We start from the raw sequence: 16656 nt of genomic DNA on the forward strand, positions 1-16656 counted from the left end.
CCGCCCCGTCTCAAGATTAGAACCTCCATCCCCGCCTCCATTCTCGCACGGTGATCGATGGATTTTAACCTCCACCCCTGCCTTCATCCCCGTTTCATGTCCTCCATCCCCGGTTCAAACAGGGATGAGGCAGGGTGGGGCCTCATTTCCCCGTAGTCTATTGACATCCTTTAGAAGGACTGGGGATGGGGCAGGGCGGGGATCGTGGCGGGGATGGGGCGGGGTGGGGAAAAGTGTAAGTCCATCCCCACCTCCATCCCCGAACGGGGATGGATTTTAACCTTCGTCCCCGCCTTCATCCTCATTTCATACCCTTCATCCCCGGTCCAAACGGGACAAGACGGGGCGGGCCCCGCTTTCCCCCGGTCCATTGCCATCCCTATTCTTCGGAATACAACGCTGAAGTGTAGCCGATGAAACACCGAAAAAATAGCCAAAAATAGTTATAAAAAAAGTCACTAGATTTCTTTGTAGAAGATCAAGCAAGTTGGGGACCACAAAAAAAAAACCCTAGAAAATGTGACATGGGGTACAGAGAATCGCTTTTTACACTATGAAAAACAACAAAAAAGAAAATCATATTTTATATGCGATTTTGCTAAGGTATTTGCGAAGTTATGATCATAAGGAGGTTCACATAACTCATTTTTGCGTGCTTCATGAAGGCCACAAAAAAATATATGTGAACATATATTTAAGCGACGGTTAATGAAAGGAGAAAGAAGGTTCACACAGTATCCCACGACTTTGGTATAAAATATGAGATTTTACTAAGTTATTTGTTGTTTTATGATTAATAGAGAAGACAACATAACTAACATAATTTTTGTGTGTGCTTTATGAGGTTCACAAAAAAAAACATGTAGACCTTCTTTTAAGTAAGAGTTTGCGATACTGACGAGCAGAGTGATATATTGCACAAACTTCATGAGTTTTGCATATGAAAAGGGTGAAAAGGTCTTAACGAAGATGGCTATTTGCAATTTTGGTTATCAGCCAAATTTAGCAAATTATGGGGTTTTTAGAAAAATGCATCATTTTTACCGTACAGTAAGGTCATTTTCTGTTTTTATATTTAGTTTGACTAAGGTTTTCTTTGATTTGATTATGGATTTTTATTCTTTGAGTTGTTTTTTTCTTCTTTGATTTTCTTTGATTAGGACTTTTTTTCTTTGATTTTCTTTTATTAGAGCTTTGAATCAAATATTTTAAATTAAGGCTTTTGGTGCTTAATTTGATTTGATTAGGGCTTTTTTCTTTGATTTTCTGTTATTAGGGCTTTGAATCAATATTTTTTTTTAATTAGGGCTTCTTATAGCTAATTTGATTAGGGATTTTCTTGTATTGATTATGGTTGTTTTTTTATTAGGGCTTGAATTAGGGCTTTTTATATTTAATTTTATGGTTTATTTATGGTTTATTTTTCTTATAGTTTAGGATTTTTTGGTTTATTTATAATTTATTTTCTTGCATTTTAGGGTTTTATGATTTATTTATGGTTTTTGCATTTATATATAAAAATATGAATTTTTATTTTTTCTCAAATTACCTAAAATTTAAACATTTTTTGGTACTTGGATCTAGTTTGAAATCCATATTCAAGGATAAAATCCATAATTTTTCGATAAGCTTTCATAATTAGATCCAATATGACATTGAAAATTACCAAATTTTAAACATTTTTTGATATTTAGATCTAATATGAGATCCATATACAGGGCTAAAATCCATAATAAACATGTTAAAACACTCATATGATGGGGTGGATCGAGTCATACAATTCAAAACACAGTTATCTCACTCATTATCTGTGTGTCCAAGTTGTCCACACAACGTGAAAATCAAATGCCTGACAAGGAACACTACTTCTTGTCCAATCAAAACAAACATTGGATGTAGGATAGTTGTTATAGAATAGGCATAACATGTGTTTTGTATGTTGTGTTTTGTTGTTTCATCCAATCTTGGATAATCAATCAAACACACCCGTCGACTTCAGACCAATTCTTGTGTGTTGGTTGCTCTGATGGCCTGGTAAGTAAGGGTATCAACAGGTCAGATCTGGTTTGGACCTAGGTGAGTCTGAACTTGGATCTGACTTTGAAGTGCATGTATCAGGCTCAGAGACGGGCTTGATCATGTTTGTCATGAGAAAAACCATACTTGGGTCTTATAAAGATTACATGAACCAGACCCAGATTATACTTGATAAAATAATATTTTTCTATCCTTTTTATTCTGAAAAAATCAAAACTCAAGTTGAACTCGGGTTTGATATGAAATTTCACAAACCACACCCAACTCCATCTAATTAAACCCTTTGAATCCATCCCAATTTCTAATATGACTTCTTTCTTTGTCATCAAACCCTAACCCCATAGGGTTTGTCCCAGCTCAGTGTTGGTCAAACCCTGCCAGTTGAAACCCCTACTTTTATGTGGTCTAAAGTCTTGTTGGAGTAGGGTTGTGAAACATGATGAGCAGCTTGTGGCTTGGCTCATGTTTAGCTTGTTAAAAGCTATTTTGAACTTGTTAAATGGCTTGACAAGTCGAAAATGAACAACCAGTATTCGACTCAAATTGACTTATATAGTTTCTTAATTCGAAAAATGATCGTACTATATGGATAATTTGACACATTTTTTGAAATGCCTTACAATTTTTGCTATTCTTTCCATGTCAAAAATCATAAATACCCAACTTTGTTAAGACCATTTTACCCTTCACAATTGCAAACTGACGGATTATTGCAATAAAAGTGTACCGCTCATTGACTAGTGCAAACTTACACTTAAATCTAGAATCACACATTTTCTTATGTGGACCTCACGAAACTCGCATAAATTTATTTGCAAATATTTGGTGAAACTGAAACCCCAAACATCGCAAATATCCTACTTATTCACATATATAATATAAACTTCATATAAATTTATTTGCATACATTTGGTTAGACTGAAACCACTAAAATCATAAATATCTTACTTATTCGCATATATAATACGAACCTCACATAAATTTATTTGCGATCATTCGGTTAAACTGAAACCCAAAACATTGCAAATATCCTACTTATTTGCATATACTTTACTAATTTGCCTAAACATATGTGCAAACCTCCATTTAAATTAAACGTCGCAACATCACAAATATACTACTTAAATATTTGTGAATTTATGATATATATGCAAGTTTTCTTATTATGTGCAGAGTTCTCGAATCATATATAAACTCATTGTCTCCACCCTCAGGACTATTTTCCCATAAACTAGGTTTCTTTGTAGTCTCCAATCTGCTTCCCTTCGGTGACTTGTTCATGCAACTATTTCCATGATAGTGAATCCTGTTTTCACAACATATTCATGCACATAAAGACTGGCTTTCATTATGTGCACAAGATGGTTGCTAACGACAGTCTTATTACCAAATTTGTTAGTTCAGAAAAACAACTTGGAGATATTTAACAAAACCATTTGGTGATAAAACAATTCCATGAATTGAGAACCAAACTAGGACTTTGTAGGCGGCTTAGTTTGACTGGGAGTGAACACAGCTAGCATTTCCTATTTTGTATGCCATTTTCAAGGGATTTTGGCACTGTGGTGATTTATATTTTTTGTGCCATTTCTTCTTTGTATTAATTATGAGTCTTATCAGCTTTGAATCAATCTAAGAGAGTCTGAGTGTGACTTCTTCCGTGGATGTAGATTCTGACTAACTGAACCACGTATATTTTGCCTCTTCTTTGTGTTTGGTTTTAAGAGTGCCCTTAAGATAATCAAACCCGTAATGTATAATGCTTGTGGCTTTCAAACATGTTCATGTTTAAGATAGAAAAAGTAGCAATTCAACACTTTTGAGGTAGAGTCCCTTCAGGCCCCACTCCAAACAATGACTTGACACATGGCAACCAGTGCTTGGTTCGAGCAGAGCCAGACATGTAAAGATGCCAATGAGGCTTGGGCCCCTGGGCCCAAAAAAAAATTAGGGGCCCATTTTTAAGGCCCGAGCTCCCCATTTGTTTAGAAAATGTTCGGGTAAAGGATCAGACATGGATCCTTTACCCGACTCGGATCCGATTAAACATTAAAAACCCATGCGCCTCCTCGTCTTCTTTAATCTAGAACCCTTGTGCCCTCTCGTCATTCCATCTGGTCTGGTGGAGAGTCTGATACATTGGATCTTGGGCAACACTACTCTACTCTTTGCTTTTAGTTTCAAAGTTTAGCATCTATGTGGTTTTGCCTTGTGCCTGTTCTGTACTAGTTGCTAAATGTATCTGCTTTCTCATTGGCCTCTTTACAGGTCCAGCTCTGTGTGTTGCGGGTTATGCTGTCAAAAAAGATCAGTGGCCAGACTTCCTCTAGTTGGTCTTATAAGTTATAAGGTTAGTTCAGTTCATATCATCATTGTATCTGCTTTTCTCTTTAATTAGTTTATTCAGACTTCCTCTTCTAGTCCATCTGCCTAGACGTTGTTAATCATGCTAGACTTTATTGGCATTTTACATTGAAAGATTGAGATAGCATCCTTTTTGAAGTTTTAGTGTGCAAGCTGAATTCCTGATATGGATTATATTTCTGAACGTAACGGGCATTTGGGTGCACCCAATTATCATGATAAACGTTGTAAAACATTCATTACCAATTTATCACCATCAATTTTTGTGATTGTTACAACTACTGATGTAACTGTTAGAGGTGCCCTTTGATGATCATGCACATCATGGGGGAAACGTTGTTATATTTTATAACAACATTCAGATGTGCCACAATTTTGTAAATATATAATTTATGCATATGCATCTCTTTTGTCCAATATTTCTAAATTTCAATTGGATATTTGAAAAAGATTACATTTTCTAGAGGATGTCTATGGAAGTTGGATTATTCTGTTACAACGACTAGATCCTTCAGTTCATGTTATTTGAAAATTTCCTTTTTTTCTGTATAAATTTGTTTTTTCTGTTTATCATTGTATAGAACTTTTCAATGTTTGCATATGTTGCATCCTCAGGAATGCTGAGGAAAAAGAAATGTGTTTGCAAAATGCAAGTCGGACACATAAAGTCCTCTTTTATTGACCATCTGATATTTATTTGGTTTTTAGTGAGCTTCATTTTCCTACACTTCCTGGTGATTGTGTCATTTCTGTTTTATACTAGGGATAACAACGTGTTATAGATGTCTGGAATATTTTCTGCATTTAGTTTGATTGTGTCACAAAGTTTTTTTCTTTTTTTGTCTCTGTTGCATTTGAATGCTTAGTGCTTAGTTAAATGGTTATTTGATAATGAACGGACCTGCTATTTTTTTCCCAGATAGTGTTTCCTGCTTGGACGATTTTATGTACCTTTTACATACTTTCCTATGTTTTCAGGTCGAACATGTTGTTCTTCTGCACCATTTCATAAGTATTTAAAAGAATCTTTCTTGAAAATGCTTTGAAGGATCTTTATCAGCAGCTTGTACTTGTATTATTGCTACATATATGTGAAATGCTTTAGCATCTTAATGGTAATGAAAATTTTCACTCGTTTATGATATGCACTAAATGCCTCGGTTGTGTATATGTTCAGCGACAGTCAAAATCATTAGATTTTAAGGGTGTCTCAGGTACTTTAGTTAATTATAGTTATTTTTGTTAAATTATGATTTCTAATTTGTGATTTGTTAATTATAGGTATTTGTGATTTGTGATTTGTTAATTATAAGCAACAAATAATGCCTCCTAAGCATAAATCTGGTGCTCAAAAAAGAAAAAAAAGAGAAAGAGAAGCAATATTAATTCAAAGTCAAACCGGAGCTATCAACAAATATTTTAATAGAACTGTGGAACCAAATGAGGAAGCCCATGAAACTGTGGATCTGAATGAAAATGAGGAAGCCCATGAATTCATGGATCTGAATGAAAATGATGAAGTCTATGAAACTATGCATTTGAATGAAAATGATGAAGTGAATGAAATTATGGACTTGAATGAAAATAAGGAAGTGAATGACATCTTGTTTCAAGAAATTGAAGATGGAACTCGAACTGAAAAGATTAAAGAAACTGAAGATTCAACTACGAATTTAGAGGATTGTGCAAATTAGAATAACATCGATATGAAATCAAGAAGGGCAGTTGGCCCAGATGGTATACCTATCGAGGCTTGGAAATGCTTGGGAGAGAAAGGTTTAGAATGGTTGACAAATCTTTTTAACTTGATTTGGCGAACAAATAAGATGCCTAATGAGTGGAGGAAGAGTACTTTGGTGCCTTTATATAAGAATAAGGGTGATATACAAGATTGCACAAACTATCGTGGTATAAAACTCATGAGTCATACTATGAAACTTTGGGAGAGGGTGATTGAGTCTAGGTTGAGGAAGGTTGTCATGATATCGGAGAATCAATTTGGTTTTATGCCTGGAAGATCAACTATGGAAGCTATACATCTTCTTAGACAACTTATTGAAAGATATAGAGAGAGGAACAAAGATTTGCATATGGTTTTTATTGATTTAGAGAAGGCATACGATAGAGTACCTAGAGACGTTCTCTGGTGGACAATGATGAAGAAAGGTGTTTCTCTCAAGTACATTAGTATAATTAAAGATATGTATGAAGGAGTAGTAACCAATGTCCGCACTTGTGGAGGGGTGACAACCAATTTCCCGATAACGGTTGGGTTACATCAAGGATCTGCTTTAAGCCCTTTCCTATTTGCGATAGTGATGGATGAGCTTACGAGATCAATTCAAGAAAATGTACCGTGGTGTATGTTGTTTGCTGATGATATTGTTTTGATTGATGAGTCTAGAGCTGGGGTTAATGCTAAGTTAGAATTATGGAGACAGACATTGGAAGCTAGAGGTTTTAAGTTGAGTAAGAGTAAGACTGAATATATGGAATGTCGGTTTAGTAAGCAACGAAGTAGTGATGGGAGTGTTGTGAAGCTTGGTGAGCAAGATATACCGGTGAATGATTATTTCAAATATTTGGGATCCATCATTCAAAAGTATGGAGAAATTGATGGAGATGTAAATCATAGGATAAAGGTTGGGTGGATGAAATGAAAAAGTGCTACTGGAGTGCTGTGCGATCGTAGAATGCCATTGCGGTTGAAGGGAAAGTTTTATAGGACGACTATTACACCCGCTTTACTATATGGTACGGAATGTTGGGCTGCCAAGAGACATCATATTCAAAAAATGAGTGTAGCTGAGATGCGGATGCTTAGATGGATGTGTGGAAATGCAATAAAAGATAAGATTCGGAACGAAGAGATACGTAAGAAGGTAGGTGTTGCACCCATTGAAAATAAGATGCGAGAGAATCGTTTACGGTGGTTTGGACATATTCGGCGAAGGCCTAATGATGCTCCAGTTAGAAGGTTGGAGAAATGGGAAAATATATTAGTTAAAAGAGGTCGGGGTAGGCCTAGGAAGACTTGGATGGAGATGATAGGAAAGGATATGAATGCTTTGAACCTCACCGAGGACATGGCGTTGGATAGAAATGATTGGAGGAAAAGGATTCATGTGGAAGACCCAAAATGAATTTCTTTTTTGGTTCATATCGCTGACCCCAATTGTTTTGGGATGAAGGCGTAGTTGTTGTTGTTGTTGTTGTATCGATATGAAACTCTAAGATTTTTTAGTAGAAATGGGTCCAAAGAGAGTGAAACATCTTGTTTCCTAAAGATAGAAACAATAAGAATTTTGATTCATCACATTATACAAATGTACTGACAAATGGGCAGACATCTGATAGAAGATGGCTAATATATTCTATCTCTTTAGATAAAATATTTTGCTTCTGCTGCAAGTTGTTCAAAACACCACAAATGATGAGCAGAATGAGGCAATTGGGCAATCATGAATGCAACGATTGGCATAATATGCATAAAAGTCTTAGAAATCACGAAGCTAGTAGAGATCATATGGAATGCATGATTTCTTGGATTGATTTAAAAAAGAGACTCAAAACAAACAAAATAATTGATCAGAGTGTGCAAATTCAAATCAACAAAGAGAGGCAGCATTGAAGGCAAGTTTTGACAAGAATAATCTCCATTGTGAAAAGACTTGCCAAAAACACTTTAGCATTTCAAGGAGATAATGAGAAACTCTATGGTGAGAACAATGACCTATTTTTGCAAATGATAGAAATGGTTGCTGAATTTGATCCAGTAATGGAGGAGCATGTTCGATGTGCTCAAGCACGAGAAATTCAGAATACATACCTTGGACCCAAAATTCAAAATGAGTTAATTTTGATATTAGTCAACGAAATAAGAAGTGCAATCATTGCGAAAGTTAAACATGCAAAATATTTTTCAATAATTCTTGATTGTACTCCTGACGCGAGTCATGAAGAACAAATGTCTCTAGTACTACGATGTGTTGATGATTCGATAGACACACCAAAAATAGAAGAATATTGGATTGAATTTTTGAAGGTGGATGATACATCAGGACTTGGATTGTCAACTGAATTGAAAAATGTGTTAACTACACTTGGGCTTGATATTGATGATATAAGAGGGCAAGGGTATGACAATGGCGCTAACATGAGTGGAAGACACAAAGGTGTCCAAAAAAGAATACTTGAAATGAATCCTAGAGCTTTCTACACTCCATGTGGTTGTCATAGTCTTAATTCGACGATTGTGGATATGGTGGAATGTTGTCCTAAAGCTAAATCATTCTTTGGAGTAGTGCAATGCATCTACACATTGTTTTCTTTTTCTCCAAAGAGAAGGAATTTTTTTAAAGATATGGTACCCGGTCTGACTCTGAAGCCATTGTCACAAACACGGTGGGAAAGTCATGTTGAGAATGTAAAAGCTATAAAAGATCAAACTACACAAATAAGAGATGCTTTGCTTGAATTGGCTGAAAAAAGTGAAGATTCCAAAACAAAGAGTGAGGTCGAGACCTTAGCAATTTTTTATTTGGAGAATTTTGAGTTCTTACTTGGAATGGTAATTTGGTAGAAATTGTTATGTGCAATTAATAATGTCAGTAAATTTCTTCAGTCTGAAAGTATGGATATTGGCATTGCAGTCAACCTCTTACAAGGACTTATTGTATTTCTTGATGAGTATAGAGAATGTAGATTTTTCAGTGCCATGAATGAAGCTAAGAAACTAGCAAGTGACATGGGGTTTGAACCTAAATTTTAAAAAAAATGCATAACCCGAAGAAAGAAACAGTTTGATGAAAGTGGCAGTGATGATGTAACACTATCAAGTGAAGAATCTTTTAGAATAAAATATTTTCTGTTTATAATTGATCAAGCTCGATCTTCCCTTCAACTCCGATTTGAACAATTTAAACAATATTAAGAGACTTTTGGATTTTTGTTAAACTTAGAGAAGTTGAAGACTGAAGCTGATCCCTTAAATAGCTTAAAGAAGTATTGTGAAAAGCTTGAGAAATTTTTAAGTCACGATGGACGTTCAGATATTGATGGTTATGATTTATCTACAGAGTTGATGACCCTGAGGTGTTATTTAACCACTGAAAGAATGACAATTGATGTACTACGTTATTTCGTGAAACTGAATGGTTTATTCCCAAATGGTTATATTGCTTATAAGATTTTGCTAACAATACCAGTTACCGTTGCATCAACAGAAAAAAGTTTCTCAAAATTGAAGTTAATCAAGAATTATCTTAGATCAACTATCTCTCAGGACATATTGAATGGATTGGCTATGTTGTCAAATGAGAAAGAAATGGTTGAACAACTTGATTATACTGATTTGATAAATATTTTTGCATCTAAAACAGCTAGACGAGTATTGTTTAGGTAGTTTATATAAATATTTTATATATTTTTATTTAATATAATATAAATATTTGGAATATTATATTTGTTTAATGTGAATGCAAATTTTATTGTTATTTTGATTCTTTAAAAAAAATTAGGAGGCGTTGCCCCTGAACTCCTACTATTAATAAGGGGCCCATTTTTTCCCATAAAACACAGGTATGGCTCTGGGTCCGAGTACCTTGCTGGACCTCCTATTAACTCAACTGGTTACACGTGATGGTGCCGGAGAGGCCACCAACAATGTGGATTGAGATGCTTTTGCTGAATTGAGATCAGGTGTAATGTGTGATTGCACACTTCTTCTGCACCTGCTGTTGGGCTCCACAGCTTAAAGATGGGGCCCACATCTGGACAAGCTGTCCTCTAAAGATGGTGGGTGATCACCCAAGTTAGAAAAACACATAATACATATGATTGTAAGTATAGAGTAACATTTGGTACTACAAAACTAATTTTTGTCACACCATTAGTTCCTTCCTTTTTCTAATTGTTTCAATATAGATATCCAATCCGAGTTATATCAATGCTACTGCCATTCACTTTCAAGTTTTCTTTGGCGAGAAAATAGACACTTTATATCTTGAATGGAGGAACATCATTAACCAAGTAAAACAGAACATCCTAGTTGATTTGGTGATCTACCAAAGTATCAAAACTACACTTGCTTTCATCATCTATCATCATATATATCATTTACTTTAACAGCAACACGCAACAAAAGCTGGCTGTGAGATACAAATTTTTACTATATTGATTTACCAATGCCTTTCAAATACCTCATCACCTCAGGAAGGTGAAACTACTCTGCAAAAGGCGCAGGTGCTAGAAGAATCTCATCTAAGGAATAAACTCATCTTGCTCTTCTTGGTTAACCTGAAAGTCGTAGTTGTTAGATTCATAGTAACCATTTTCATTGCCGTAGCTGCCATAAGAACCCCCATATCTGTTTTCACCACCACGCGGATTGACTCCACTGTTGGGGTACCCATATCCAGCACCACCAGCTCCCTTCTGATACGGGAAACCATTCTGACGATATTCATTCTTCAGGTTATAGAAGTACTTTCCATTCTCCAGGACCCTGGTGTCACTCATCCCAAAACCATAGAAGCCAGATTTGAGATCTTTATTGGCAAAGTTTTGACCATAAGGGGTGGTGTCTGTCTTGAAGGAACTGTAGTCTGTTGTGGTCGGTTGGTTTTCAGGTTCAGTTGGTGGTGTGTGGGTGGTGGTTGTGGGAACAGAGTTGGGAGAATGGCCATAGAGACCATGACCATTCTGGTTTTGAGATGGAGAGGAGGTTTCATTGAAGTCAGGCAATGGGGTGGTTTCCTTGAAGGCAGACAGTGGTGTGAACTGCTGCTGCTCCTCTTGAACTTGGTATGGTTGCTGATCGTAGGGCGTTGCCTTGCTGAAGAAGTGGCTCTCTCTTGCGTGGATTTGAAGGGAGGAGGAGATGAGGAGGAGGGAGAGGAGGAAGAAGTGGCCGTGGGAGGAAGCCATTGTGGAAGACTTAGTGGGGAGGAATTGGTGAGAAGGTGGCTTTCTGTTATTGAGGCAGAGCAGTGGGTTTATATAGAGAGAGAGGGGGATGATGATGGCCTCTCTCTCTCTCTCTTGAATCCTCGTGGAAAAAGGAGGAGACATGGCCTCACTTTCTTCAGAAGCAAAGAAAAGTTAGAAACGATGATGCAGGAGAGAACTCCCGTGATGTTAGGCAAATGGGATGGCGACGAAAGTTGAAACTTTTTGTATTTCTTAAATATTTATTAGAAAAATATCGGCTGAAATAAATCATTTAAATATAAATTCGATTGATTGACACCCTTACTTTTAACCGATGTTGTTAGAAGCGGTTTTAAGTCTCATTAGTAAAAAAAAAACTCGAATAGCTTTTAATCGGTTTAATTCAAAAAATTGAGCAAATTTTGGCTCAATACAGCAGAGCAATTGAGAGGGTGGTGTGTGTTCTCCCCCGAAGACACAATGAATGCCACAATGCGTATTCGGGGTCCGAATGAGCGCCACGTATGTAAGCACATGGGGCTTGTATTCTCGTGTGTGTCGGCATCACTTAGCATCGGAGTCCGGTGCAGTTGCAAAGACTTAAGTACCATTTTCTGTTATTCTTGTCATGAAATGACTGTTCGAGAAAATGATAAAAATGTTCATTCAAAAAAAGGGAAACAACGGTTAAAAAAAAAGACAAAAATATCTTTCATCCAAAAAATCGAGGATGATGTTGACTCTTCAAAGTCTAAACAGCGAAACGAACCTGAAGCGCTCTCTCTTTCTTTTCTGTTTGAACTTTTCGTCGCCATCTTTTTCTTCTTCCTTCTCGGTGAAACACTGTAAAACCCTCTCTCTCTCTCTCTAGAGAAGAAATTACGGGAGGCAAAGAGCCGGTGATCCGATGGTGATCGTCATCCTCTTTCTGCTAGCAATGGCCGAAATGCTACCCTCATCCAGCGGGCAACTGACTGCGGCGGCCCCTCTTCTGCCTTCGAGGGACACCTACAACGGAATCTTCCTCCAGTACACCTACAACAAAGTTTTTCAAAGTACAATCCGTCTACCCCCTACGTCAACAATACTTTCGATCAGGATTATGCCTTTCAGGCCACCCTGACGTTGCTCAACACAGGCATCGGGAACAACACGTTCCTCTCTGGCTTCCCCATCACGGACCTCAAGACTACCATCAGGACGGCTGACGACTACAACCTGATCACGACGAAGATCGTGCTCAAGGGGGCGGTGTTCGGCATCGCGATTTACGAAAATCGCATAGCACAAAAAAAATGGCAAATCGCAAAATTGAGTAGCGATTTATGAAAATCACGTAGCGAAAAAAAAATAAATGGCAAATCGCTATGCGATTTTCGTAAATCGCTACTCGATATAGCAATTTACGAAAATCGCGTAGCAAAAAAATGGCAAATCGCTAAATCGAGTAGCGATTTACGAAAATCACATAGCAAAAAAATAGAAAATCGCTAAATCGAGTAACGATTTACAAAAATCACGTAGCAAAACAAAATAGAAAATTGCAGGAAAGGGTGTTACAAAAACCTCAAGCAAGAAACAACCGAAGGAAATATATGAGTGTCACGATAAAAAAAAAACACTTTATTGATCTTTTTCGACAGTTACAAGAGGGAAAGAAAAGAAAGAATTTATACAAGACCCAAAAAAAATTTGTTTTGGGGGGCGCTGCCCCCCAAAACCCCTGCCCGCTGACCACGCAGCGGGACCCACGCCGAGGGAGCCCCCAGACCCCCTTCCTGTAAGGGCAAAAACTCTGAATCAGGCTCCACAACTCATCAAGTTGAACCATGCTACAGTCAGTGCGCAGGTCAGTCGGTGTCTGATGAAGCAATGTAAGATCGTCTGCTGGATGTGCACAAAGGCATAAAGAGAAGGGGGAGAGAGAGGGTTGATGTTTATGGCCTTCTTGAGGGGGGATTCCTTTCTCGGATAATCTTGCAGTGCAGGGACTGAGTCTTAAATAACCATTTTCGAGGTACTTAAGTCTTTGCAACCGCTCTTTTTCTAGAATCATCATTTTTATGGCACCCATGGAGGAAAGGGTACTTAAGTCTTTGCAAACGCACCAGACTCGATGCTGAAAAACATAGGGATACGAGTTGCACGTGCTTACATACATGGCGCTCATTGGGACCCTCAAACACGAGATGTAGCTAGCAACCGTCTTCGGGGCGGGGGGGGCATATAACCTGCTTCGAGAGCAATTGGCCCATTTTATAGGTGAGTCTGAATATTGATTTGATTCAGTCGGTTCAACTTGATGCTACATCATAAAGATACATCGACATGAGGATGCGTGAAATGAGTTCGACTTGCAAGTTTTAATTTTTCTTTTGAAAATAGGACACGAGGACACATAATTTTTTAAATGTTTAATAAATAAGAACTATTTTTTATAATTTAATAATATAAAATGCAATTTTTGTCTGAAACAACATTAAAAAGTATTAAAAATATCAAAATAATATTTGGACTCATATTGGACCAATCGGATGCATGCTAAACTGATTTGGATGGTGAAAAGTTTATACAAGATCTGTTTTTTTACATATAAACCGATTCAGATATCCATCAAATTTGGATATTTGTTGGATTCTTAAGAGAAATTCGAAACTATAACGGCATTCGATTATAATGGGATATGGTTTTAGCTAATCAAATACAACTAAACAGAACCAAATTAATTTCGTGGGATATCAAATAAAATTCGATTGATTGACATCCTACTTTTAACCAATGTTTTTAGAATCAGTTTTAAGTCCAATCAGTATTCTTCAAAAAAAACTTGGGTTTGACTCGAATAACTTTTAATTGGTTTAATTCAAAAAATAGAGCGAATTTGGCTCAATACAGCACAGTTGGCCCGTTTTATAGGTGAGTCTAAATACTGATTCGATTCGATGCTATGTCATAAAGATACGTCAACATAAGGGCACGTGAAATGAGTTTGACTTGCAAGTTCTAATTTTTTTTTTTGGAAAACAGGACACTAAATTTTTTAGAATTTTAACCAATAAGAACTATTTTATATTTTAATAATATAAAATGCATTTTTTGTCTGAAACAACATTAAAAGTATTAAAATGTTATTAAAAATATCAAAATAATACTTATACATGTCAGTGTCAATGTGAGCCTGTGCCATCAAAGACACGCAACCAAAATGGTGTGTCCCTGTGACGTAAATTCGATGATGCCACCCTTGCTTTTAACCTTCTTTTTTTAATTACTAAGTTCCTCGCCGAAGCAGGTAATTTTCGAGTGATCAAGATCACCGACACCCAGTGAAAGGCACCTACCTTCCCACTAGTGAAAAGCTTTTAACTGTGTGCATAGCAAACCGAGCAACAAAAAAAAGGAAGTAAAAAGGAGGTGGGTGGGTGGTGATAATGAGGAGGAGAGGGGCACCATCATTGTTGGCCACAGTGGAGAACGTAAGGTTAATGATGCGCGCGTTGCGGTGGAGTTGGTTGGGGTTGCAGAAATCATGGCAGCCTGCGTCTACACTGCATGCGGCCATGGCTTCCGTTGGATGGTGCACCAAATTATGGCACCAACCAATGGGACTGACGATACCGATGACTGCCTAGGGGTGGGTAACAGGCCGGGCCACCCGAAAGGCCAAGCCGTCCCCGCCTGTCATGGGCCGGGTTTGGGTCAAGGTTTTAGGTTTTAGGTTTTAGGTTTAGGCTCATTAGCTACCGTGCCGAAACCCAGCCTATTATGAACATGTGCCGGGTTCAGGTCGGGCCATCGGGTGTACTATTTATTAATTTTTAATAATATAAAATTTTAAAAATTAATTATATAGTAACTTGATAATTATTATTATTTATTTAATTAAGTACATTAATTTTATAGAAACTAGAAAGATAATTAGTTGGGTACATGGGAACTTGTTAATTATTTTATTATTTACCTAATTCGTTGCACTCATTAATTGGGTTTGGGCCCAAGTCGGGTCATGTGCTGCTCTCCAAACCCGAGCCTGTTAAAAAACGAGCTAAAGCCCGATCTTTTAGTAAATTGTTTGGGCCGAGCTCTAAACGGGTCAGCCCAGCCCTATGCCCACCCCTAAATGTGCTTGAATCGGTCTATTAATTTGTGTAATCATATCAATAGAAAATTGATTTGCAATTCAGAATTTTAGATTGTTTTTAAATAAATAAAAGATGCTAGAACAACAACAACTACGCCTTCATCCCAAAACAATTGGGGTCGGCGATATGAACCAACAAAAAAAAACATTCTGGGTCTTCCACATGAATCCTTCTCCTCCAATCATTTATATCCAATGTCATGTTCTCAGTGAGGTTTAAAGCCTTCATATCCTTTCCTATTATCTCCATCTAAGTCTTTCTAGGCCTACCCCGACCTCTTTTAACTAATATATTTTTCCATTTCTCCATCTTTCTAAAAGATGCTAGAAAATAGTTTTTAACCCTTTTATGATACGTGTCATCTGCTGGTTAAAAGTTAGACAATTCAATTCGACAGTTGAGAATCAGTATCGGCCGAGATTCACCTGAATCGTTGTTAAACCGATTCGATGTCCGATACGATTTTGACAACATTGGTCAAAACCAAATCGAATCCGGCGACTCGTGCTGATGTTGGTAACCACGGCGTGATGAGCGGGAGTGAATCACGCTGATCCACCGGTCAGCTTTTTGTGTGTTGGAAACCGATTATCTATCTTGACTATTGAGGCAGTTGGATCATTATAGGTTGTGCTCGTTTGCATAATCACGGAACAAGGGTGTTAGGTGCTCTGACCCCACCACTTTATGGTTAGGTTTGCGTTGATTTGGAACTTGTGTGCATGTGATATGGTAATTACCAAATCCAGATTTTGGTGTAAATACAAAAGGGAGACAGTCTGCCTTCCTTTCTTAAATGCATAAACTCCAATCCGAGCTGCCAGTTTCTAAACAACTACCACCAGATTGTTTGACTACGTTTTTACAAATTGCATAAACTCTTGGAACCACCCGTTCCAACTAGGGGTGGCAAAACCTGACACGTCCAGCCAACCCGCCTCTTAGGCGGGTTTGGGTTGGGCTTAAACTAACCCGTTTAATAAACGGGTCCACCCACCTAACCCGTTTATTAAATGGGTCGGGTTCGTGTTAGGGGTATGCCAACCCGCCAACCCGGCTGACCCGTTTAATAAATGGGTTAGGCGGGCGGGTCAACCCGCCAACCTGTCCGCCAACCCGACCCACCCGCTAACCCGTTTACCTGACCCAACCCGTTTATAGACGGGTTGGCGGGTCGTGTCGG

At 37.6% G+C, this 16656-nt stretch overlaps 1 protein-coding gene across 1 annotated transcript; it reads right to left on the reverse strand.

Annotated features, from left to right (window-relative positions):
• Positions 1-10425: 10425 nt before the first annotated feature.
• LOC149811633 (uncharacterized) lies at positions 10426-11346 on the reverse strand. Its single transcript, XM_089993751.1, has one exon. The coding sequence runs from the start codon at positions 11326-11328 to the stop codon at positions 10663-10665; it is 666 nt and encodes a 221-aa protein (XP_089849877.1). The 5' UTR covers positions 11329-11346; the 3' UTR covers positions 10426-10662.
• Positions 11347-16656: the final 5310 nt, after the last annotated feature.

The sequence above is a fragment of the Nuphar pumila genome, chromosome 17 (assembly GCF_984573655.1).
Source record: "Nuphar pumila chromosome 17, dmNupPumi1.hap1.1, whole genome shotgun sequence".
In the NCBI taxonomy this organism is placed as follows: Eukaryota; Viridiplantae; Streptophyta; class Magnoliopsida; order Nymphaeales; family Nymphaeaceae; genus Nuphar; species Nuphar pumila.